The sequence below is a fragment of the Cherax quadricarinatus genome, chromosome 49 (genome assembly GCF_038502225.1).
Source record: "Cherax quadricarinatus isolate ZL_2023a chromosome 49, ASM3850222v1, whole genome shotgun sequence".
NCBI lineage: Eukaryota > Metazoa > Arthropoda > Malacostraca > Decapoda > Parastacidae > Cherax > Cherax quadricarinatus.
Window position 1 is genome coordinate 20,421,080 of NC_091340.1, and position 21,369 is coordinate 20,442,448.

The 21,369-nt window shown below is 42.6% G+C and overlaps 1 protein-coding gene across 2 annotated transcripts in view; it reads right to left on the bottom strand.

Annotated features, from left to right (window-relative positions):
• Nucleotides 1-325: 325 nt before the first annotated feature.
• The window catches only part of LOC128697027 (actin-binding protein IPP), a 228,889-nt gene continuing 207,845 nt past the window's right edge, over nucleotides 326-21,369 (bottom strand). For both annotated transcript variants that reach the window (XM_070095245.1, XM_070095246.1), the window contains one exon: nucleotides 326-9,964. In XM_070095245.1, coding sequence (XP_069951346.1) covers nucleotides 9,860-9,964 — 105 coding nt within the window. In that variant the 3' untranslated portion in view covers nucleotides 326-9,859. The remainder of the gene's footprint in view (nucleotides 9,965-21,369) is intronic.

A 21,369-nucleotide genomic window follows, 5' to 3' on the forward strand; every position in this document is an offset into this window, starting at 1 on the left:
ATTCCGCTTTCTGTAAAAGAGATAGGAATGTTAGTGTGTGCACTTCCCAGGAGCTGGGATTGATGATATAGTCAACAGGTTGGATAATATTATGTCAGGTAATGGGAATAGGCCTATCATCTTAGTGCTGGTGGAAATGATATCGGGAAGCAGTGTCAGATTTATGTGGTGGGGGCCGGGGGCCCAGGGCCCAGTTTGGTGGGGAGCCCCTTGCATTGTAAAGGTCTAACTAGTGATTAGAAGACTTTTAAGTTTAAACTTGGAAAACTTTCGCCACTCTCAATATACGCACCATCCTCTTAAAATGAAGAAATGAAACAATAAATTGGATTTATAGTGTATTTTAGCACCCTTTCGGTTCATTTGCAAGTGTAACTCAAAAGTAATGTACAGACTTATGAGGAGTTATCTTCAATCAGATAAAATATTGTAAGCCAGGTACATTCCGTGCTTTTCTGATGGAAAAGCCTCTGATGACTCCATCAAAATCCGATGAGCACAGGATGTCAGATTCTATGCTCATGACCATCAGGTTCACAAGCTGCCCTTCCTTCATGCTCGTTCGTAGCCAGTTCTCACTACCACACTGTTGTTCACATACTGACCACGATCGAGCAGTCATTCATACTGCAGCGCCCTGCACACCCAGGATGATGATGTGCTGTGAGTCATCCTCGCATCATGCAGCTGATGACGCACTAGCACCAATGATGCAACACCAGCAATCAGATGACTAAACATGACAATCCCACCACAATTCAAACTCTCACTTACATTTTCTCTCTTTTTTTTTTTTTTGTTGTTGATCTATTCAATTCTATTCAATTCATTATATTATTCATCATTTGGTTGGGGGCCCCTTTTGGTGGGGGTACCAGGGCCCCTCCCCTAAATTTGGCCCTGTCAGGAAGGGCAGGAGACAAAAGCTGCTGGATAAGTACAAGTCAACCATAGATGTAGTTAGGTCTAAGGAAGGGATCCCAATCATGTGGAGCATCTTGCCTAGAAGGGGAGCAGGCAATGAACAGGTGTTTAGGGCAATTCGTGTATATTGCTGGCTAGGTACTGCAAGGAATTTGAAAACCCATTCATTGATAACTAGGGCAAATTTTATGGCAAACGTGATATGTATGCAGGGGATGGGGTACATCTCTCAAGGGCCAGAGTAGTTGCATTAGCCAGCTTGATTGAGGCCATTGCTGACTTGTCTAGGACTGTAAATTGATAGATTATAGAGGTATGGGTGTGTGTGGGAAACAATCAAGCTGCAGTACAAGGGCTGAGAACAGCAGATATAACCGGGATACCTCAGAGATATGTTTAATAGACAATATTCAAAATAAAGTTGCTAGTAAAGGCAAAGCAACTTATCAACAAACAAAGAGATAGTAGAGGACAGAGAGTGACTAGTTCCCTTAAGACTTACTTTACTAATAGTAGGAGTCTAAGAAATAAGATAGATGAGCTAAGATTACTTGCATGTGCAGGTAATATAGATATCATTGCTATAACAGAGACCTGGTTCAACCTGAAAGACAGAGAAATGACTTCCGAATGCCACATACAAGGCTATAAACTATTCCACACTGACAGTTTCAACGAGAAGGGTGGAAGAGTGGCTATAGTTTCTCAAGGGCCATGGCAAATAAATACTGGGTGTGATTTATAGGCCCCCAAATCTTGATAGCAAGTACAGTGAGCTGCTATGGGATGAAATTCATAAGGCGTTTATATATGAAAATGTCAGGTTAATAGGAGAATTTAACTTTAGACAAATTGATTGGAACAATATGACAGGAAATTTTGAGTCTATTGACTTATTTGATATGATTCAGGATTGCTTTTTAAAACAGTCTGTGACAGAACCAACTACAGGAAACAATTTCCTTGACTGGTGGGTCTAATATGCTTTCACAAATGTGCTGCTATTATTTATACCATATTTACAATAATGCAGTAGTCTGCATAACAGCAATCTATTTTCTGTGTGAATAAAAATTCAAAATGGAAAGCAAATGTAACATAAGAGGGGCCTGGAGATGTGACTAATGAACAGAGAAAATGTTATTTTGGTGCTAGGAATGTTTGCATTGTTAATTCTGGACCCTATTTTGAAACTGGCCTCCTTGAATTTTGTATGAAATTGACCAAATTACCAATTTCTGATCACTTTATTAGGTAACTGAAATAGATAAATTGGCAGTTTCTTGTACTCAATTGATAGAACAAATGGAGTTCTAGCAAAATAACTATGAGTCTGGTCAACTGAAATAATGAAAATGACCGAAAATAGGGGTCAAAGTGGAAGAAATCGCCGATGCATAACTATTGCCGAGACCACTAACTATGCGAGAACATAGTTCTTTAAGTTTTCCATCAAATTTCGTACTTTTGGTTTCATTATCATTGGGAAAAGATTCTCTATCATTTCATGAGAAAAAAAGAAGAAAAATTTTAAATTCGACACTGAGAGCAAGTTTGCAAGCAGGAGTCTCAATTGTGAAAGGATTAATAGATACAGCCTCTCCTCACTTAGCTATGTATTCGTTTACCAGTGACTCAGAAATACAATGAGCTCTCTGACCAGTATACATCCCTAAGTATTGTATATTAGAGCTGATTTCCTCTATTCTGTTTATTTAATATACAGTACACTGCTGTATAAACATTTAAAAATACAGTGGACCCCTGCATAACGATCACCTCGGAATGCGACCAATTATGTAAGTGTATTTATGTAAGTGCGTTTGTACGTGTATGTTTGGGGGTCTGAAATGGACTAATCTACTTCACAATATTCCTTATGGGAACAAATTCGGTCAGTACTGGCACCTGAACATACTTCTGGATTGAAAAAATATCGTTAACCGGGGGTCCACTGTACACCAGAAATGCTATAAATGGTGCAAAGGTGACATTAAAACAACATCAAAGATAGCTGACACAAACCCACTACCATTATAGTATGCTCCTCACTTAGCGATGAACTCATTTACAGATGTGATCTTAGATACGGAACCCCGTCGTTAAGTGAGGAGAGGCTGTATTAATAAATTTATTACAATAAAGGAATATAATAAAATTATCATTTCTCTTGCATTTTCAACAAAAATAGCAGTCTGTAGGAAAGGGTGGCTCAGATGCTTGAGCATTGGTAGACTTTAACATCACCACAACAACACAGTACTGTGGGGTTAAAACTCATGGCAACCGAGTCGTAAAACTCCAGACCAGCGAATAAGCCACTGGGCCAGTTGGCTACAATGAGATCCATCCAACTAAGTATATTTATACACCATAGAAAAGTTAGCATAAGCCTCACTATGACCACAAATGCAAAAGTCCCCTCAGTCATGCTGGCGGGAGATTCATCTGTAAAAACTTAAAATTGTGGTCACAGTGATGTCCACATTAACCTCCCTATAGTGTATAAATATACCTAGTTGGATGAATCTTATTGTAGCCAGCTGGTCCAGTGGATCATGCACTGGCCTAGAGTTTTACAACTCACTTCCCATGAGTTCTAACTCCACCCACACCATGGTTTGTTTGCAATCGTGTTATGATTTTGTGAGTCATAACAACAACAAATACTCTTATACATCCTAGTTTATTACAAAATACAAGTGTACCAACCAAACTGTTGCACAAATACAGCCTCTCCTCAGTTAACAATGGGGTTCTGTTCCTAAGAGGAGATCAGTAAGCAAATTGGTCTTTAAGTGAGGAACCTACTATACTGGTAGGGGGTTTGTGTCAACCATCTTTAGATATTATTTTAATGTTACTTTTGCACCATTTATAAGATTTCTGGTATATTTTTAAATGCTTATACAGTAGTGTACTGTATACAGCCTCTCCTCACTTAGCAACATACTCGTGTACCGACGACTCGGACTCTCAACAGGCTCTCTGACCAGTATGCATACCTAAATAATGTATGTATATTAGACCTGATTTCCTCTATTTTGTTTATTACAATATACAGTACATTACTGTATAAACATTTAAAAATATTGCTGAAATGTTATAAATGGTGCAAAGGTAACATTACAATACCAAAGATGGTTGACACAACCCACTACCATTATAGTATGCTCCTCACTTAACAATGAATCATTTACCAGCGTGGTCTCAGGAATGGAACTTTGTCGATAAGTGAGGAGAGACTGTATTGTAATAAACAGAATAGAGGAAATCAGCTCCAATACACATTATTTAGGTTTGGATGTTGGTTGGAGAGCCTTTCATAAGTCTGAGTGGTCAGTAAACGAGTACATCACTAAGTGAGGAGAGGCTGTATACATAAGTAGGTACTACAGTAGACCATCGATTACCATGGTAGTTATGTTCCTGAAAATGAACTGAAGAACTTATCAGAAAAATAGGGTTACATTTCTGTTACCCCCCAAAAAGCCAAACTTTTTTTTTACATCTCCAAATCTTACAAAAAATATAAATGATAATGCAATTGTTGCTCATTGTCATTATCCATTAGGTGTTTTATATTGCTTAAGGCTACACATACAACAGAAATAATATTTCTTACCTTAAATTGTGGTTGCTGGTGTTTGTTGATGATTGTGAGGGGAGTGGAAAGGAATGCTGTGTCCCTACTGGGCTGAGGTGGATGGTTGTTGATTGTTGGTTGAGGTGGATGGTAGTGAAGTCAGTACAGTCACTCAAATCAGTACAGTCAGTCAAGTCAGAACAATCAGTCAAGTCAGTCAGTCAGTTTATTTAGGTAAACACAGATACAAATATAGTTACATATATTATCATACATAGCAGAATATGTAAACACTGCATCTATTTACTAGTATATAGGAATCAGCTAAGTTAATCAAGGACAGATCTGAGAATCATAATAATAGGACATGTATGTACAGACCAGAGAGAGGTGGGAAGTAGGAGGCAAGGAAGGAAGCTAAGCCTTCCCCACAAAGACAATAGGCTGACCCACAGGCAGGCTGCCCATGAGTCTACTAGATATAGGGTAAAAATCCAGTAGTCCAGCTCTCCAAATTTTTTCCCCAGAAGTGGCACCATTTTAGTTAAATTTTACGGAGTGTCAGTGAAAAATATGCCACAATTTTGTAATAGCGTAATGAAAACGTGGTATAGGAACTCGTGTTAATCAATGGTCCACTGTATATGCCGTTACATTCACGTTCCTTTCATTTTTTAACCTTTATTATGAAAAGGAAGTAGAGAGCATATAAACACTAGTGGGAGTCCCTCTCATGGACAGGTGCAGTTTGTGTCTGTCCTCTCAATTTGCATATAAACATTGTCTCCAGCATGCTTATATTTTTATATTTTATGTCTAAGAATCTGTATTGATAAAGCCACTGGGTGAAACGTCTACAATAAAGATAACCAGATGTTGCACAAGTGTCTTAACTTTCATCTTCATTTTTAGCATACATGATGCAAATATGAAAACGCTGCATGTATTTACTTATATGCACGATTCACTCAATTTAATCACATTTGTTAGTTTTCTCGAGACCCTGGTGGTGAGAAACAATATATAAATAAGCAGTGTATACTATGATGGCTCAGAACTTCAAGCATTTATAGTTGCAGTGCCACAAAATTATCCCTTCACTTTTTCTTTATATTCCACACTATAATATAAATCACTAACACATTCAAAATTTGTGTAAATACAGCTAGGATATTGGATGACTTAATGGCACAGTAATGTGCAGTTAGTGAAAGCAGTTACTAGCCTTCTCATACAGGCTTTTACCTATTTTTTCCCCCAAAGTTGCACCGCACTAAACAAATTTCACAGCATGTTCATTAAAAATGATGCAGTTTTGCAAAAGCCTATTATCGAAAGCATGTTAGAGGATTGCATGTTAATCAATGGTCTACTGTACATACTACCATAACAACATACTGGAGTGAGATATGGGAGGAAACACAAAATAAACCAAGTGAAAAGCAGGGGTGCAATGTGCACAATAGAGAAATACTTCATCAACATCCATGGCCCCAGACTGTTCAATATCTTATCATATCAGAAACACTGCTGGAGCAAGTGTAAAAGTCTTCAAGAGGAAGCTGGACAAGCATCCTCACCAGGTGCCAGATCAACTAGGCTGTGATGGATACGTGGGTCAGCAGACCACCACCAGCAACAGCCTGGCTCACCAGGCAAACACCAGAAGAGCCGGGTCCATGGCCAGGTTCTAAGAGTGGAAAAACTCTCAGAACTCATCAAAAGCAAAGGTCTTTCATGTGTTCCTTTCATTCTATTTGATGATCCTCTTGAGTTATGAATACAGTGTCCCTTTTGAGTTCTTCATTCTTTCCATAACTAAGCAGCTGGAACTTATCACCACTGAATATCATGTTTTCTACTGCCCACCAGAAAACACTGCTTATATCTTCCTGTAATTTTTCAGTGTCATCTACCGTAGTGACTTTCATGCTTATATTTGTGTCAACTACAAATGATGGTACAAAATTGTTTCTGGTGTTTTTATCTGTCTGCTATGAGGATAAGAAACAGTAGAGGTGCCAGGACAGTGCCTTGGGACACTGAGCTTTTTACTTCGGTGATGGTGGATTTTGCAGTTTACTACTACTTTTTGTGTTGTGTGTGTTAGGAACTTGAAAATCCATCTGTCTACCTTCCCCATTAGGCCTATGGCCCTTATTTTGTGTGCCATCGCCCAGTGATCACATCTGTCAAACACTTTTGTTTTGGTTTTCTTTCAATGACTCCATAATTCTGTCACAGTGGTTCAGCACTTACGACAACATGAATGTTCACTTCTACAACTGTGCTGGTTTGGGCTACGCTGCGTGTGATGTTCCATGAAATTTGCAATTTGACATTTCATCATTCTTTCAAAGATTTTTGATACAAGATGTTAGGCCTGCTGGTCTGTAATTCTTAGCTAGTGCTCTAGTACCTCCCTTATACAGCTTTTAAGGTCTCTAGTATTTCACCTAGATCTAGGTTGTTTCTCCAAATAATACTAACGTCTTGTGCTAGTGGTACTTTACACTTTTTTATAAATAAAGAATTCCATAAATCTGGTCCAAGTGCTGAGTGAGTGGCTATGTTTTCAATTTCTGTTTTCAAATTCTATGGGATTAGTACTAGTACTAATGTCAGTTAGTTGGTCTGCACAGTCTTCAGACCGAAAACATTTCTGCATTCTCTACCACACTGTCATTTAGTGGGTTGCTGAACAATGGCTCCATACTGTCCTTACAGAAATTTCTGATTTCCAGTTCATCATCAGTATGAGTCTCCTCTCATTAATGGTCCAATTCTATATGTAGCTCTTAGCTTGGATTTTACATATAAATAAAAATGCTTGGAGTTTCTTGCAATATCCTGGATGATCTTTTATCCCTTTATGCTTCTTCTGTTTGGTACGAGAGTCTCGGCTAAGACTCTTTTAAGCTGTGAGATTCTCAAGCAATTCAGTAAACCGTTTTCTTCTTTTATACCATCTCCTATGCTCTCTTTCTATATCTGATCTTCTGGGTTTCCTCAGTGGTACATATTTAATACAGACATTGCATGCTTGTGTGTTCAGCTTCTCCAGGCACTGTGAGGATTTAAGGTGCTCATGACTGTTTCCCAGGATATGTTTTTAGTTAATTTGTCCCACTTAGTTCTATGGTTCTTGAAGTTAAACTTACTGAACATCCCCAACCCTAAGTTTCTAGTTATTTGTACTTCTATGATGCTATGGTCAGAGTATATTGTTCTTGCAATTGTTATGTCTCCAATTAGCAACTCATTACTTGGGAATTTCAAATCCAGAGTATTTTCATTTCTAGCAGAATCAGTTATCTGTTGGTTCAATGCAAACTTTTCACAAATTAATTATTATTAGTTCCCTGGTATGTAGCTGTTGAGGCAGGGTGCTTCTAGGAGCTATTTTTGGTATAATGTTGTGTTGAGCCATTTTTCCACTTTACATTTGGGAGATTGAAATCTTTAGGGAGGATAATATTTGGTGTGGGAATTTCCAGCCTTTCAGGATAGTTATCTATCCTTGTCTGATCTGTAAATTCCTCAGCCGCTGGTGATGGCAGTTTATATACTAGGATAATTACCATTATTATTTTTTTCTACTTTAATACCTAGAACTTCTACTGTATCATTCAATGAATTCAGCAGTTCTGTGTAACAAAAAGTTCCCTTCACATGAAGTCCTACTCTTCCTTTGACTTATTAACTGTCACATCTATACACATTATAGTTTTTTATTGTTAAATCACTGTCCAAAACATTCCTTGTGTGTTATTGTAATACTCCAAACATTGCATTTGCTTCTGTGAGCAGCCAACAAATATAACCAACTTGGTCATTTTTATTTGATTTCAAACCCAGAATGTTTGCAAAAAGGAATTAGGATTTATAATTTGAGATGTTTTTGCTGCAACAATTCACAAAAAGTCACAATACCCTGGCTGCAACAATTCACAAGTCACAATACCTTGGCTGTGACAATTCACAATAAGTCACAATACCTTGGCTGCAACAATTCACAATAAGTCACAATACCTTGGCTGCAACAATTCACAAAAAGTCACAATACCTTGGCTGCAACAATTCACAAAAAGTCCCAATACCTTGGCTGCAACAATTCACAATAAGTCACAATACCTTGGCTGCAACAATTCACAATAAGTCACAATACCTTGGCTGCAACAATTCACAATAAGTCACAATACCTTGGCTGCAACAATTAACAATATGCCTGCATTTAGGGTTACATCAAGACAATTGGTCTCTCCTGTAGCATTAACAAATCATACATCAAACTGTCTTCATAAATTTCATTACAGTGTAATACCCGACTTATATCCTCAATAAGTTCCTCGTAGACAACACAACAACAATATTCATCGACTAAGCAGAAAAAAAAAATTCAGAATATAAAAGAAAAACAATTTCTTTTATGAATTCAAAAGTCATAGAAGAAATAACAGTGACAACAATAATACACAAACTGGACCACGTCTGGCTCTGTACAGAGCTTTACCATGATGTGCTACTCTACACACAGCTCTGTGTACAGCTTTATAATGATGTGTTGATACTCTACACACAGTTCTGCATAGAGCTTTATCATGTATTGATATTCTACACAGAGCTGCTCTGTGCAGAGCTTTATCATGATGTGTTGATGCTCTACACACAACTCTGTGTACAGCTTTATCAAGATGTGATAATACTCTACATAGAGCTCTGTATACAGCTTTATCAATACATAAGGCTCTACACAGAGCTCTGTATAGAGCTTTAGATGACTTGTTGCAATAGAGGTTGCAGAAAAAGCCGTGTGATCACTGTTATACTCGAGAGAAATTATGTGCAACTTTCACTGCCAGATGGAGACACTGTTTTCAATATATTTGTTACTGTGACACACATCACTGTTGACCAAGTGACTGTACCACCATTAAGACTATTGTTGTCATTATCAGTGCTATTATCAGTCACAGATGCTAAACTGGTACAGTCTAGAACTGTGACTGTCAGAAATGCCAGGCTAGTAGTCGAGGACTGAGAGATTGACAGTTTACAAAAGGCTGGTAATCTAGGACTGTGATTGTCAAAGATGCCAGGCTGGTAATTGAAGACTGTGACTGTCAGTAATGCCAGGATGGTAGTTGAGTACTGAGAGACTGTCAGTGATGCTAGGATGGTAGATGGACAATGAGACTATCAGTGATACTAGGCTGGGAGTCGAGGACTGTGCGACTGACGACTGATGCTTCTCTTGCGCACATGTTGACACTCGTGGTTGTCATTATCATGAGGCTTGCGACTCCTGCGTGTGGGGGGTCGAGACAGTTGTGGTGGAGGTGGAGGGGGTCAAATAACAACCGCACCAGCCTCGGAGCGACTCTCTGGCAGTGATGTACAATCCAGCCAACGGTTAGTATTAGGGTCAAAATATTCTACGTGAGAAATAGTTACCTGCAAAGAAAAATGTTTAATAATAATATCAATAAGAAAAATAACTTAGGATTTTATAATTCTTGAGTGCCTGTTCTTTTGAGAGCTTGAAAAGTGTTCCCAATTTAAACCATACATACAACAACACCCACTCCAAAGATGACAGTAAAGCAATAAATAAAGAATTATAGACTGATAGCCTGAGTGTCCCACATCACAAAAATTTTTGAAAGGGGTTCTAAGAAGCAAGATTGCCAACCACTTGGATACCCAACAATTCCACAATACCCAAATGTACTGTGTCAGGGTAGTGAACAATCCTTGAAGCAATTTACAATTTGCCCTGAGCCACATAAGTGTGGGGAGAGCCACAATTTTATAAGTGAACTAGAAAGTGATACTTGGTGGCGCATTCAGAGTGGGCAGCCTAGTGTGCTTCAGGCGACGTTGCCACGTGTCACCCAAGAAAGATAATAAAAAAAATGTGTGACCAGTGAAAGAAATACAGTGAACAGGGTACATTATATATCAAGAAGAAACAAAGCTGGATCTATGCCAGGACGTCACATCGAGCTGGACAATCTACAGGCTGCTAAAGGCTGCATTGCAAGTATTCACCTATGTGTGGTTGTTGGGTGTGAGTTTGGGTTTCCAATTAACTGCCAAGCTGATTGTGAATGGTACAACTCTCCTAGTATGATAAAGAATAGGCTATCAAGTACTCAATAAGGAATAGCAATTGGTAATTTACAGAACAAGATGAGACGGGATTCTGTTAGACTAGGTGGAAGTAAAAGCATAGAGAATGCAAAATAGTAGGTAGGTGTGGGTCAGGTCACAGGAGGGTGTGGGGTAAGCCAGGTAAGGAAGCACTGCAAACTCCACATACACACTCATACACCACAACACACAATTCCATCTACTTTTCAGACACTTAATAAACCCACATATAGTTCCACACACACACACACTTTCTTCAATCACGGAGTTGTCAAGAAGTGGAATAGCCTGGGTAGTGATGTAGTGGAGGCAGGATCCATACATAGCTTCAAGAAGAGGTATGATAAAGCTCACGGAGCGAGAAGAGTGACCGGGTAGCAGCCAGGTGAAGAGGCAGGGCCAGGAGCTATGATTCGACCCCTGCAACTACAACTAGGTGAGTACAACTAGGTGAGTACACACACACACACGTTTACACACATATTCTCACATATACAGACTCACACACACTCTCCCCCCTGCATCCTAATCCCACCTATCTCCCACTCCTTCCTTTGATCCCCCCCTCTCTCTCTCTCACCCAATTCTCCCCCTCCTCTCCTCCTTTTCCCCTCTCCCTCTCCCATTCTCCCCCTTTCCTTCTCCCTCCCCCTCACTCTCCATATTTCCCCCTCAATCCCCCTCCCCACCCCTCTCCCATTTAGCCACTTTCTCCGCTTCCTCCCTTACCTTCCCCGCCCCTCCACACTCGGACAAGCATGCCACAAAACAAACACACAGAATTACATGTTTTTCATTCTGTGGCAACCAAAACAAAAAAATAAAAATGGGTTGCCAGAGAGCAGGAAGGAAAACCAGGGAACTGGAGGATGAGTCTGCAAAGGAAAACTGGACAGCAGAGCTCATGAAAAGGGAACATGAGTGGGGAAAGAAGCTAGAACAACTTAGCATGAGAATAGAAGAGAGGAAGATGCAGAAAGCAAGAAGTGAGAGCTGCAAGTCACAGCAGCAGAGGCTAGGATAGAGAGATTAGAAAAGGTACTGAAAAATCTGAAACAACTTACCTTTGATATACCTTTGAAGAGTTTTGAGAGTTTATCTACTCTCTGAGCCCGGCCATGGGCCAGGCTCATCTGGTGCTTGCCTGGTCAACCAGGCTGTTGCTGCTGCAGGCCCACTGCCCCACATATCCATCACAGCCTGGCTGATCTGGCACCTGGTGAAGATACTTGTCCAGTTTCCTCTTGAAGGCTTCAACACTTGTTCCAGCCATGTTTCTGATATCTTCTGGTAAGATATTGAATAGTCTGGGACCCCGGATGTTGATACAGTGTTCCCTTATTGTCCCCATTGCACCCCTGCTCTTCACTGGGTTTATTTTACACTTCCTCCCATATCTCTCACTCCAGTATGTTGTTATGGCAGTGTGCAGATTTGGGACCAGGCCCTCGAGTATTTTCCAGGTATAATTATCATGTATCTCTCTCTCCTCCGCTCTAATGAGTACATGTTCAAGACTTGCAGGCGTTCCCAGTAGTTTAGGTGCTTTACAGGCTCAATGCGAGTCGTAAACGATCTCTGTATTTGTTCCAGCTCCAATATTTCTCCTGCTTTGAATGGGGCCGTCAGTACTGAGCAATATTCTAAGTGAGGGAGCACTAGCAATTTGAAGAGTGTCACCATCGGCATTATTTCCCTTGTTTTGAAAGTTCTCAATACCCACCCTGTCATCTTCCTGGCTGTTGTCATCTTTGTCTTGTTATGGTCTTTAAAAGAAAGGTCCACTGACATAATTATTCCTAGGTCTTTTACGTGTTCCTTACATTCTATTTGGTGACCCACTTGAGTTTTGTATATAGTGTTCCTTTTAAGTTCTTCATTCTTTATATACCTAAGCAGCTGGAACTTATCAACACTGAACGTCATGTTGTTCTCCACTGCCCACTGGAAAACCCTGTTTATGTCTTCCTGTACTTTTTCAGTGTCCTCTACCGTAATGACTTTCATGCTTATTTTAGTGTCATCTGCAAATGATGATACAAAAGTGTGCCGGGTGTTTTTGTCTATGTCTGCTATGAGGATGAGAAACAGCAGAGGTGCCAGGACAGTGCCTTGGGGCACTGAGCTTTAGACCTCACTGATGCTGGATCTTGCCCTGTTCACTACTACTTTTTGTGTTCTCTGTGTTAGGAAACCAAAAATCCATCTGCCTACCTTCCCCGTAATGCTCAAGGCCTTCATTTTGTGCACTATCACTCCATGATCGCATTTGTCAAATGCCTTTGCAAAATCTGTGTAAATCACATCTGAGTTTTGGTCGTCTTCCAATGCCTCCATAATTCTGTCATAATGGTTCAGCAGCTGTGGCAGGCATTATCGTCCTGCTCTAAAACCATGCTGGTTCGAGTTATGTTGGTTTTGCTGCTCCATGAAATTTGTTATCTGCCTAAAGAACTAAAGAACAATTTGGGAATGACATCAGAGACTGCTACCTCAATCACAAACAAGGGGACTGTAGGGAACAAAGGAGTGAAAGTACATGCAGAAGCTCTATCAGACCATTGTGAAGCCCGAGAAAGAGAAAGAATCACATCAGGAGCAATCGAGGGGACTGTAGAAAATGAAAGAGCTAAGCTATATGTGGAGGCCCTAACAGACCACAGCAGAGCCCAGGGAAATCTGAGAGGGGAAAATGACAGGCCACTGGGCCCAAGGACAACAGATAGTGAAGAAACTGAAGAAAGGAAAGCTGCAATGGAGGAAATTAATCGAATCAGTGGATACATAGGAATATGCAGTGGGAGAATGAAAGGGAGAGGTCAGTCTTTGTTTATGGGCTCCAGGAGGTTGAACGGGAAATTTACGAAGCAAGAAGACAAGGGGAGAAAAATGCAATTGAAAGCATCTTAAAATAGAAGATGACATGGCCCAGCTGGCAAATTTTCAGAGAATAGGGGGCTTTGCAAGAAGAAGAACCCATCCAGTCAAAGTTACTTTCAAGACAGAATCGACTCGGAACAGGATCCTGCAGGAGAAAGCAAGACTAAGGGACATGCTGGCGTACCAGAAGGTGTATCTCAACTGCGACAGAACACAAGAAAGGCAGAAACTGAGAGAGATGGTACAAAGACGAAAGGAGGAAAGAGAGGTGAAGATGGAGATGGACAGGAGAACCCAGATTCAGGAGGAAGATCAAATACAGCCTCCCTCACAACCACCTAAAGAAGCCCCCAACCAGGACAACCCCAATGCAACCAAACATTCTAACCCAAAGGTGTAGGGAGGCAAAAACTAGGTGTACTAAAGAATGGACAAAGTACAGAAGACAAAGGACCCAGAAAAATAAAGTGATCAGCCAAAGAGCCAGAAACGAACATGCACAGATAAGAAGGGAGGCTCAGCGACAATACGAAAATGACATAGCATTGAAAGTCAAGTCGGACCCAAAGCTGTTGTACAGCCACATCAGGAGGAAAGCAACAGTCAAGGACCTGGTAGTCAGACTGAGGAAGGATGATGAGTTCACAAGCAATGACCAAGAGGTATGCAAGGAGCTTAACATGAGATTTAAAGAAGTATTTACAGTGGAAACAGGTAGGACTCCAGGAAATCAGAACAGGAAGGTACACCAACAAGTGCTGGATGAGGTACACATAACCGAGGAGGAGGTGAAGAAGCTGCTATGTGAACTTGATACCTCAAAGGCGGTGGGACCAGACATCTCTCCATGGGTCCTTAGAGAGGGAGCAGAGATGCTGTGTGTGCCACTAACAAAGATCTTCAATACATCCATTGAAACTGGGCAACTACCTGAGGTATGGAAGATGGCAAATGTAGTCCCAATTTTTAAAAAAAGGAGAAAGACACGAGGCATTAAACTACAGACCTGTGTCACTAACGTGTATAGTATGTAAAGTCATGGAGAAGATCATCAGAAGAGTGGTGGAGCACCTGGAAAGAAACAAGTGTATAATCGACAACCAGCCCAGTTTCAGGGAAGGAAAATCCTGTGTCACAAACCTACTGGAGCTTTATGACAAGGTGACAGAAGTAAGATGAGAAAGAGAGGGGTGGATCAACTGCATTTTCTTGGACTGCAAGAAGGCCTTCGACACAGTTCCTCACAAGAGGTTAATGCAAAAGCCAGAGGATCAGGCACACATAACAGGAAAGGCACTACAATGGATCAGAGAATACCTGACAGGGAGACAACAACGAGTCATGGTACGTGACGAGGTGTCAGAGTGGGCGCCTGTGACAAATGGAGTTCCACAGGGGTCAGTCCTAGGACCTCTGCTGTTTTTGGTATATGTGAATGACATAACAGATAGGATAGACTCAGAAGTGCTCTTGTTTGCAGACAATGTGAAGTTGCTAAAATTTCTAAATAAATAAATAAATAAATAAATAATGAGGAGAATCAAATTGGTCGAGGATCAGGCAGGGCTACAAAGAGACCTGGACAGGCTACAAGCCTGGTCCAGCAACTGGCTCCTTGAATTTAACCCTACCAAATGCAAAGTCATGAAGATCGGGGAAGGGCAAAGAAGACCGCAGACACAGTATAGTCTAGGTGGCCAAAGACTGCAAACCTCACTCAAGGAAAAAGATCTTGGAGTGAGCATAATGCCGAGCACATCTCCTGAGGTGCACATCAATCAGATAACTGCTGCAGCATACGGGCGTCTGGCAAACCTAAGGATAGCGTTCCGATACCTCAGTAAGGAATCGTTCGAGGCTCTGTACACCATGTACATCAGGCCCATACTGGAATATGCAGTACAAGTATGGAACCCACACCTGGTCAAGCAAGTCAAAAAATTAGAGAAAGTGCAAAGGTTTGCAACAAGACTATTCAAAGAGCTAAGGGGTATGTCCTACAAGGAGAGGTTAAGAGATATCAAACTGACAACACTGGAGGACAGGAGGGATATGATAATGACATACAAAATACTGAGAGGAATTGACAAGGTGGATAGGGACAGGATGTTTCATAGATGTGCCACAGCAACAAGGGAACACAACTGAAAGTTGAAGACTCAGGTGAGTCACAGGGATGTTAGGAAATATTTTTTCAGTCACAGAGTTGTCAGGAAGTGGAATAGTCTAGAGAGTGATGTAGTAGAGGCAGGATCCACACACAGCTTTAAGAAGAGGTACAATAAAGCTCATGGAGCAGAGAGAGTGTATCTAGTGGTTACCAGTGAAGAGCCGGGGCCAGGAGCCGTGAATTGACCCCAGCAACCACAACTAGGTAAGAAATCTACCTCAATATTCTCCCACCAACACTCTCATAACAACACTCATATTAACACTCTCCCACCAACACTCCCCCATCAATGCTCTCCCACCAATGCTCTCCCACCAATGCTCTCCCATAAACACTTTCCCATCAACACTCTCCCACCAACACTCTCCCACCAACACTCTCCCACCAACACTCTCCCACCAACACTCTCCCACCAACACTCTCCCACCAACACTCTCCCACCAACGCTCTCCCACCAACGCTCTCCCACCAACGCTCTCCCACCAACGCTCTCCCACCAACGCTCTCCCACCAACGCTCTCCCACCAATGCTCTCCCACCAACGCTCTCCCACCAACGCTCCCCCATCAATGCTCTCCCACCAATGCTCTCCCATCAACACTTTCCCATCAACATTCTCCCACCAACACTCTCCCAGCAACACTCTCCCAGCATCACTCTCCCAGCAACACTCTCCCAGCAACACTCTCCCAGCATCACTCTCCCAGCAACACTCTCCCAGCATCACTCTCCCAGCAACACTCTCCCAGCAACACTCTCCCAGCAACACTCTCCCAGCATCACTCTCCCACCAACACTCTCCTAGCAACACTCTCCTAGCAACACTCTCCTAGTAACACTCTCCCACCAACACTCTCCTAGTAACACTCTCCCACCAACACTCTCCTAGCAACACTCTCCTAGCAACACTCTCCTAGTAACACTCTCCCACCAACACTCTCCTACCAATTCTCTCCCATCAATACTCTCCCATCAACACTCTCCCACCAATGCTCTCCCATCAACACTTTCCCACCAACACTTTCCCACCAACACTCTCCCACCAACATTCTCCCATCAACACTCTCCCATCAACACTTTCCCACCAACACTTTCACATCAACACTCTCCCACCAACACTTTCCCATCAACACTTTCCCATCAACACTCTCCCATGAACACTCTCCCACCAACACTCTCCCACCAACACTCTCCCACCAATGCTCTCCCACCAACACTCTCCCATCAATACTTTCCCATCAACACTCCCATCAACACTCTCCTACCAATGCTCTCCCATCAACACTTTCCCACCAACACTCTCCCACCAATGCTCTCCCATAAACACTCTCCCATCAACACTTTCCCACCAACACTCTCCCACCAACACTCCCCCATCAATGCTCTCCCACCAATGCTCTCCCATCAACACTTTCCCATCAACATTCTCCCACCAATACTCTCCCACCAACACACTCCCATCAACACTCTCCCACCAACACTCTCCCACCAACACTCTCCCACCAACACTCTCCCACCAACACTCTCCCACCAACACTCTCCCACCAACACTCTCCCACCAACACTCTCCCACCAACACTCTCCTACCAATTCTCTCCCATCAATACTCTCCCATCAACACTCTCCCACCAATGCTCTCCCATCAACACTTTCCCACCAACACTCTCCCACCAACATTCTCCCATCAACACTCTCCCATCAACACTTTCCCACCAACACTTTCCCATCAACACTCTCCCACCAACACTTTCCCATCAACACTTTCCCATCAACACTCTCCCATGAACACTTTCCCACCAACACTCTCCCACCAACACTCTCCCACCAATGCTCTCCCATCAACACTCTCCCATCAATACTTTCCCATCAACACTCCCATCAACACTCTCCTACCAATGCTCTCCCATCAACACTTTCCCACCAACACTCTCCCACCAATGCTCTCCCATAAACACTCTCCCATCAACACTTTCCCATCAACACTCTCCTACCAATGCTCTCCCATCAACACTCTCCCATCAATACTTTCCCATCAACACTTTCCCATCAACACTCTCCCACCAATGCTCTCCCATCAACACTCTCCCATCAATACTTTCCCATCAACACTTTCCCATCAACACTCTCCTACCAATGCTCTCCCATCAACACTCTCCCATCAATACTTTCCCATCAACACTTTCCCATCAACACTCTCCTACCAATGCTCTCCCATCAACACTCTCCCATCAATACTTTCCCACCAACACTCTCCCACCAACACTCTCCCACCAATGCTCTCCCATCAACACTCTCCCATCAATACTTTCCCATCAACACTCTCCTACCAATGCTCTCCCATCAACACTCTCCCATCAATACTTTCCCATCAACACTTTCCCATCAACACTCTCCTACCAATGCTCTCCCATCAACACTCTCCCATCAATACTTTCCCACCAACACTCTCCCACCAACACTCTCCCACCAATGCTCTCCCATCAACACTCTCCCATCAATACTTTCCCATCAACACTTTCCCATCAACACACTCACACCAATGCTTTCTCATCAATATCTGCAAGGGGTGAACCTGGGAGAGAAGACTGGGAGGCAGAGCTCCCGAGAAGGGAGGAGGAGTGAAGGAGGAAGCTGAAAGAGCTCGGCAAGAAAATGGAGGAGAAAATAGCTGAGGAAATCAGGAAATGGGAGTTACAAGCCACAGCAACAGAAGCTAAGATACAGAGCTTAGTAGAGGAACTAAAAACTCTGAAACAGCCTAAAGAACCAAAGGACAGTACAGCCACGAAATCAAGAACTGCTACACGAGTCACAGACGACGGGACTTTAGAGAGCAAAGGAGCAAATGAAGGAACAAATGAAGGGACCAAAGACAATGAAGAAGCTAAGCTATACACAAAGGCTCTAACAGACAACTGTCATGTCCAGGAACAGCTAAGCAGAGGGACACCGGATAGGGAAGAGACATAAGGAAGGAACGCTTCAACAGCAGGAACTAATTTGTCTCAGAGGATGCTCAGGGAAGTACAGTGGGAGGACAAAAGGGACAGGGCAGTTTTTGTCTATGGGCTCCAGGAAGTTGAAGGGGAAACTTAAAAGCAAGAAACCAGGAGGAAAAAAAAATGATTGAAAGCATCAGGAAAGCAACAGGAGAGGACGACATGACCCAACTGATAAATTTTCAGAGAATTGGGTAGTTTGCAAGAGGAAAAAAGCATCCAGTTAAAGTGATCTTCAAGGCAGAGTCAGCTTGAAATTGGATCCTGCAGGAGACCTGGAGTTTACCTGGAGAGAGTTCCGGGGGTCAACGCCCCCGCGGCCCGGTCTGTGACCAGGCCTCATGGTGGATCAGGGCCTGTTCAACCAGGCTGTTGCTGCTGGCTGCACGCAATCCAACGTACGAACCACAGCCCGGTTGGTCAGGTACCGACTTTAGGTGCTTGTCCAGTACCTGCTTAAAGACAGCCAGGGGTCTATTGGTAATCCCCCTTATGTATGCTGGGAGGCAGGTGAACAGTCTTGGGCCCCTGACACTTATTGTGTTGTCTCTTAACCTGCTTTTCGTTGGGGGGATGTTGCATCGTCTGCCTAGTCTTTTGCTTTCATAGGGAGTGATTTTCGTGTGTAAGTTTGGTACTAGTCCCTCTAGGAACTTCCAGGTGCATATAATCATGTATCTCTCCCACCTGCATTCCAGGCGGGATACAAGTGGGAGAGAGTAATTGAGGGGTTTTATCTCAGTTATGCACACCGTGAAGGCTCTCTGTACATTTTCTAGGTTTAGCAATTTCACCTGCCTTGAAAGGTGCTGTTAGTGTGCAGCAATATTCCAGCCTACATCAGAAAGCGCATCTAAGGGACAAACCAGAGTACCGGAGTGTATACCTTGACCGAGACAGAACACAAGAAGAAAGGAAGATACTGAAAGAGAGGGTGCAACACTGCAAAGAAGAATGGGAGGCAAGGAAGGAGAGGAGCAGGAGAAACCAGACCCAGGTGGAAGAACAAACACAACCTCCTCCACAACCACCCACAGAAGGAATCCAACCATGGCAACCCCAATGCAACCAAACAACCTAATCCAAAACTCACACACTGTACCCTCTGCCCCCATCCCCCTCACCACAAACCCCACCCCCACAGTAACCCACAGAAACCCACACTCAGTATGCTCTGCCCCCATCCCCCTCACCACAAACCCCACCCCCACAGTAACCCACAACAACCCACACTCAGTATGCTCTGCCCCCATCCCTCTCACCACAAACCCCACCCCCACAGTAACCCCCATAGGCCCTCTGCCCCCACTCTCCACACTACAAACCCCACCCCCACAGTGACCCCCTATAGACCCCCACCAGGGCACCTCCTCCCCTAAACCTACCATTCTCCCCAGACCACAGATATAGAAAAGAAGTTGAAGGTTTGATACACAAATGCAGATGGAATAATGAATAAATATGAGGAGTGGCATGAAAGAACCAAGGAGATGTCCCCAGACATCATAACAGTCACAGAAACAAAACTCACTGGGACAATAACACACGCAATCTTCCCACCTGGATATCAGATCCTGAGGAAGGATAGTAGGAGCAGAGGGGGAGGAGGGGTTGCACTGTTCATTAAAACCCAATGGTGATATCCGGAAATGGAAGGAATGGACGAGACTGGAGAAAGAGATTGCATACAAGGTACAATTCAGTCAGGGGAACACAAGGTAGTCATTGCAGTGATGTATAACCTGCCACAGAACTGCAGGAGGCCAAGAGAGGAATATGATGAGAGCAACAGAACAATGGTGGATACACTAGCTGAGGTGGTCAGAAGAGCTCACTCAAGTAGAGCAAAGTTACTGGTTATGGGCAATTTCAACCACAGAGAGATTGATTGGGAAAATCTGGAGCCACATGGGGGTCCCGAAACATGGAGAGACAAAATGATGGATGGGGTACTGGAAAACCTCATGTATCAACATGTCAGGGACACTACCAGAGAGAGAGAGGGGAGGAAGAACCAGCAAGACTGGACTTTGTGCTCACCCTGAGTAGATCAGACACTGAAGACATCACATCTGAAAGGCCCCTTGGAGCTAGTGACCACGTGGTTCTGAGCTTTGAATACATTGTAGAACTGTAAGTGCAGAGGGCAACAGTAGAAAGGGAAAAGCCAAACTACACCTACCATCCGACTTATGACCTGCTCGACATATGTCCACTCGACTTACGACCATGTTTTGTATGCCAAATTTCTGGGAAATAAACAACTGTTTGTATTGTACACAATGTTTATCCTAAACCTTACAGTATAAAATACAGTACTAACAGCATAAAAAGTGAAGTAAAAATGAAATACCAAAATAAAACAATAAATAAAGTCATTGCAAAAATGTGATGTTGATATTCAGTAGTAAGGTTCCACTTACATCCATTTCAGCTTACGACCGGTTGGTTTATTTATTTATTTATTTATTTATTTATTTTCAATTTGAGCACACTTACAGAGGTACAAAAAAAAAAATACAGATAAGAGCAGTATGCCAAAGCCACTTATACTATGCATAGCATTACGGGCTGGCTTAAAATTAACTTAAGATTAACTAAGCAATGATGAAATCAGTGATAAAACATTAATGTAAACAGATTACTATAAAGCACAA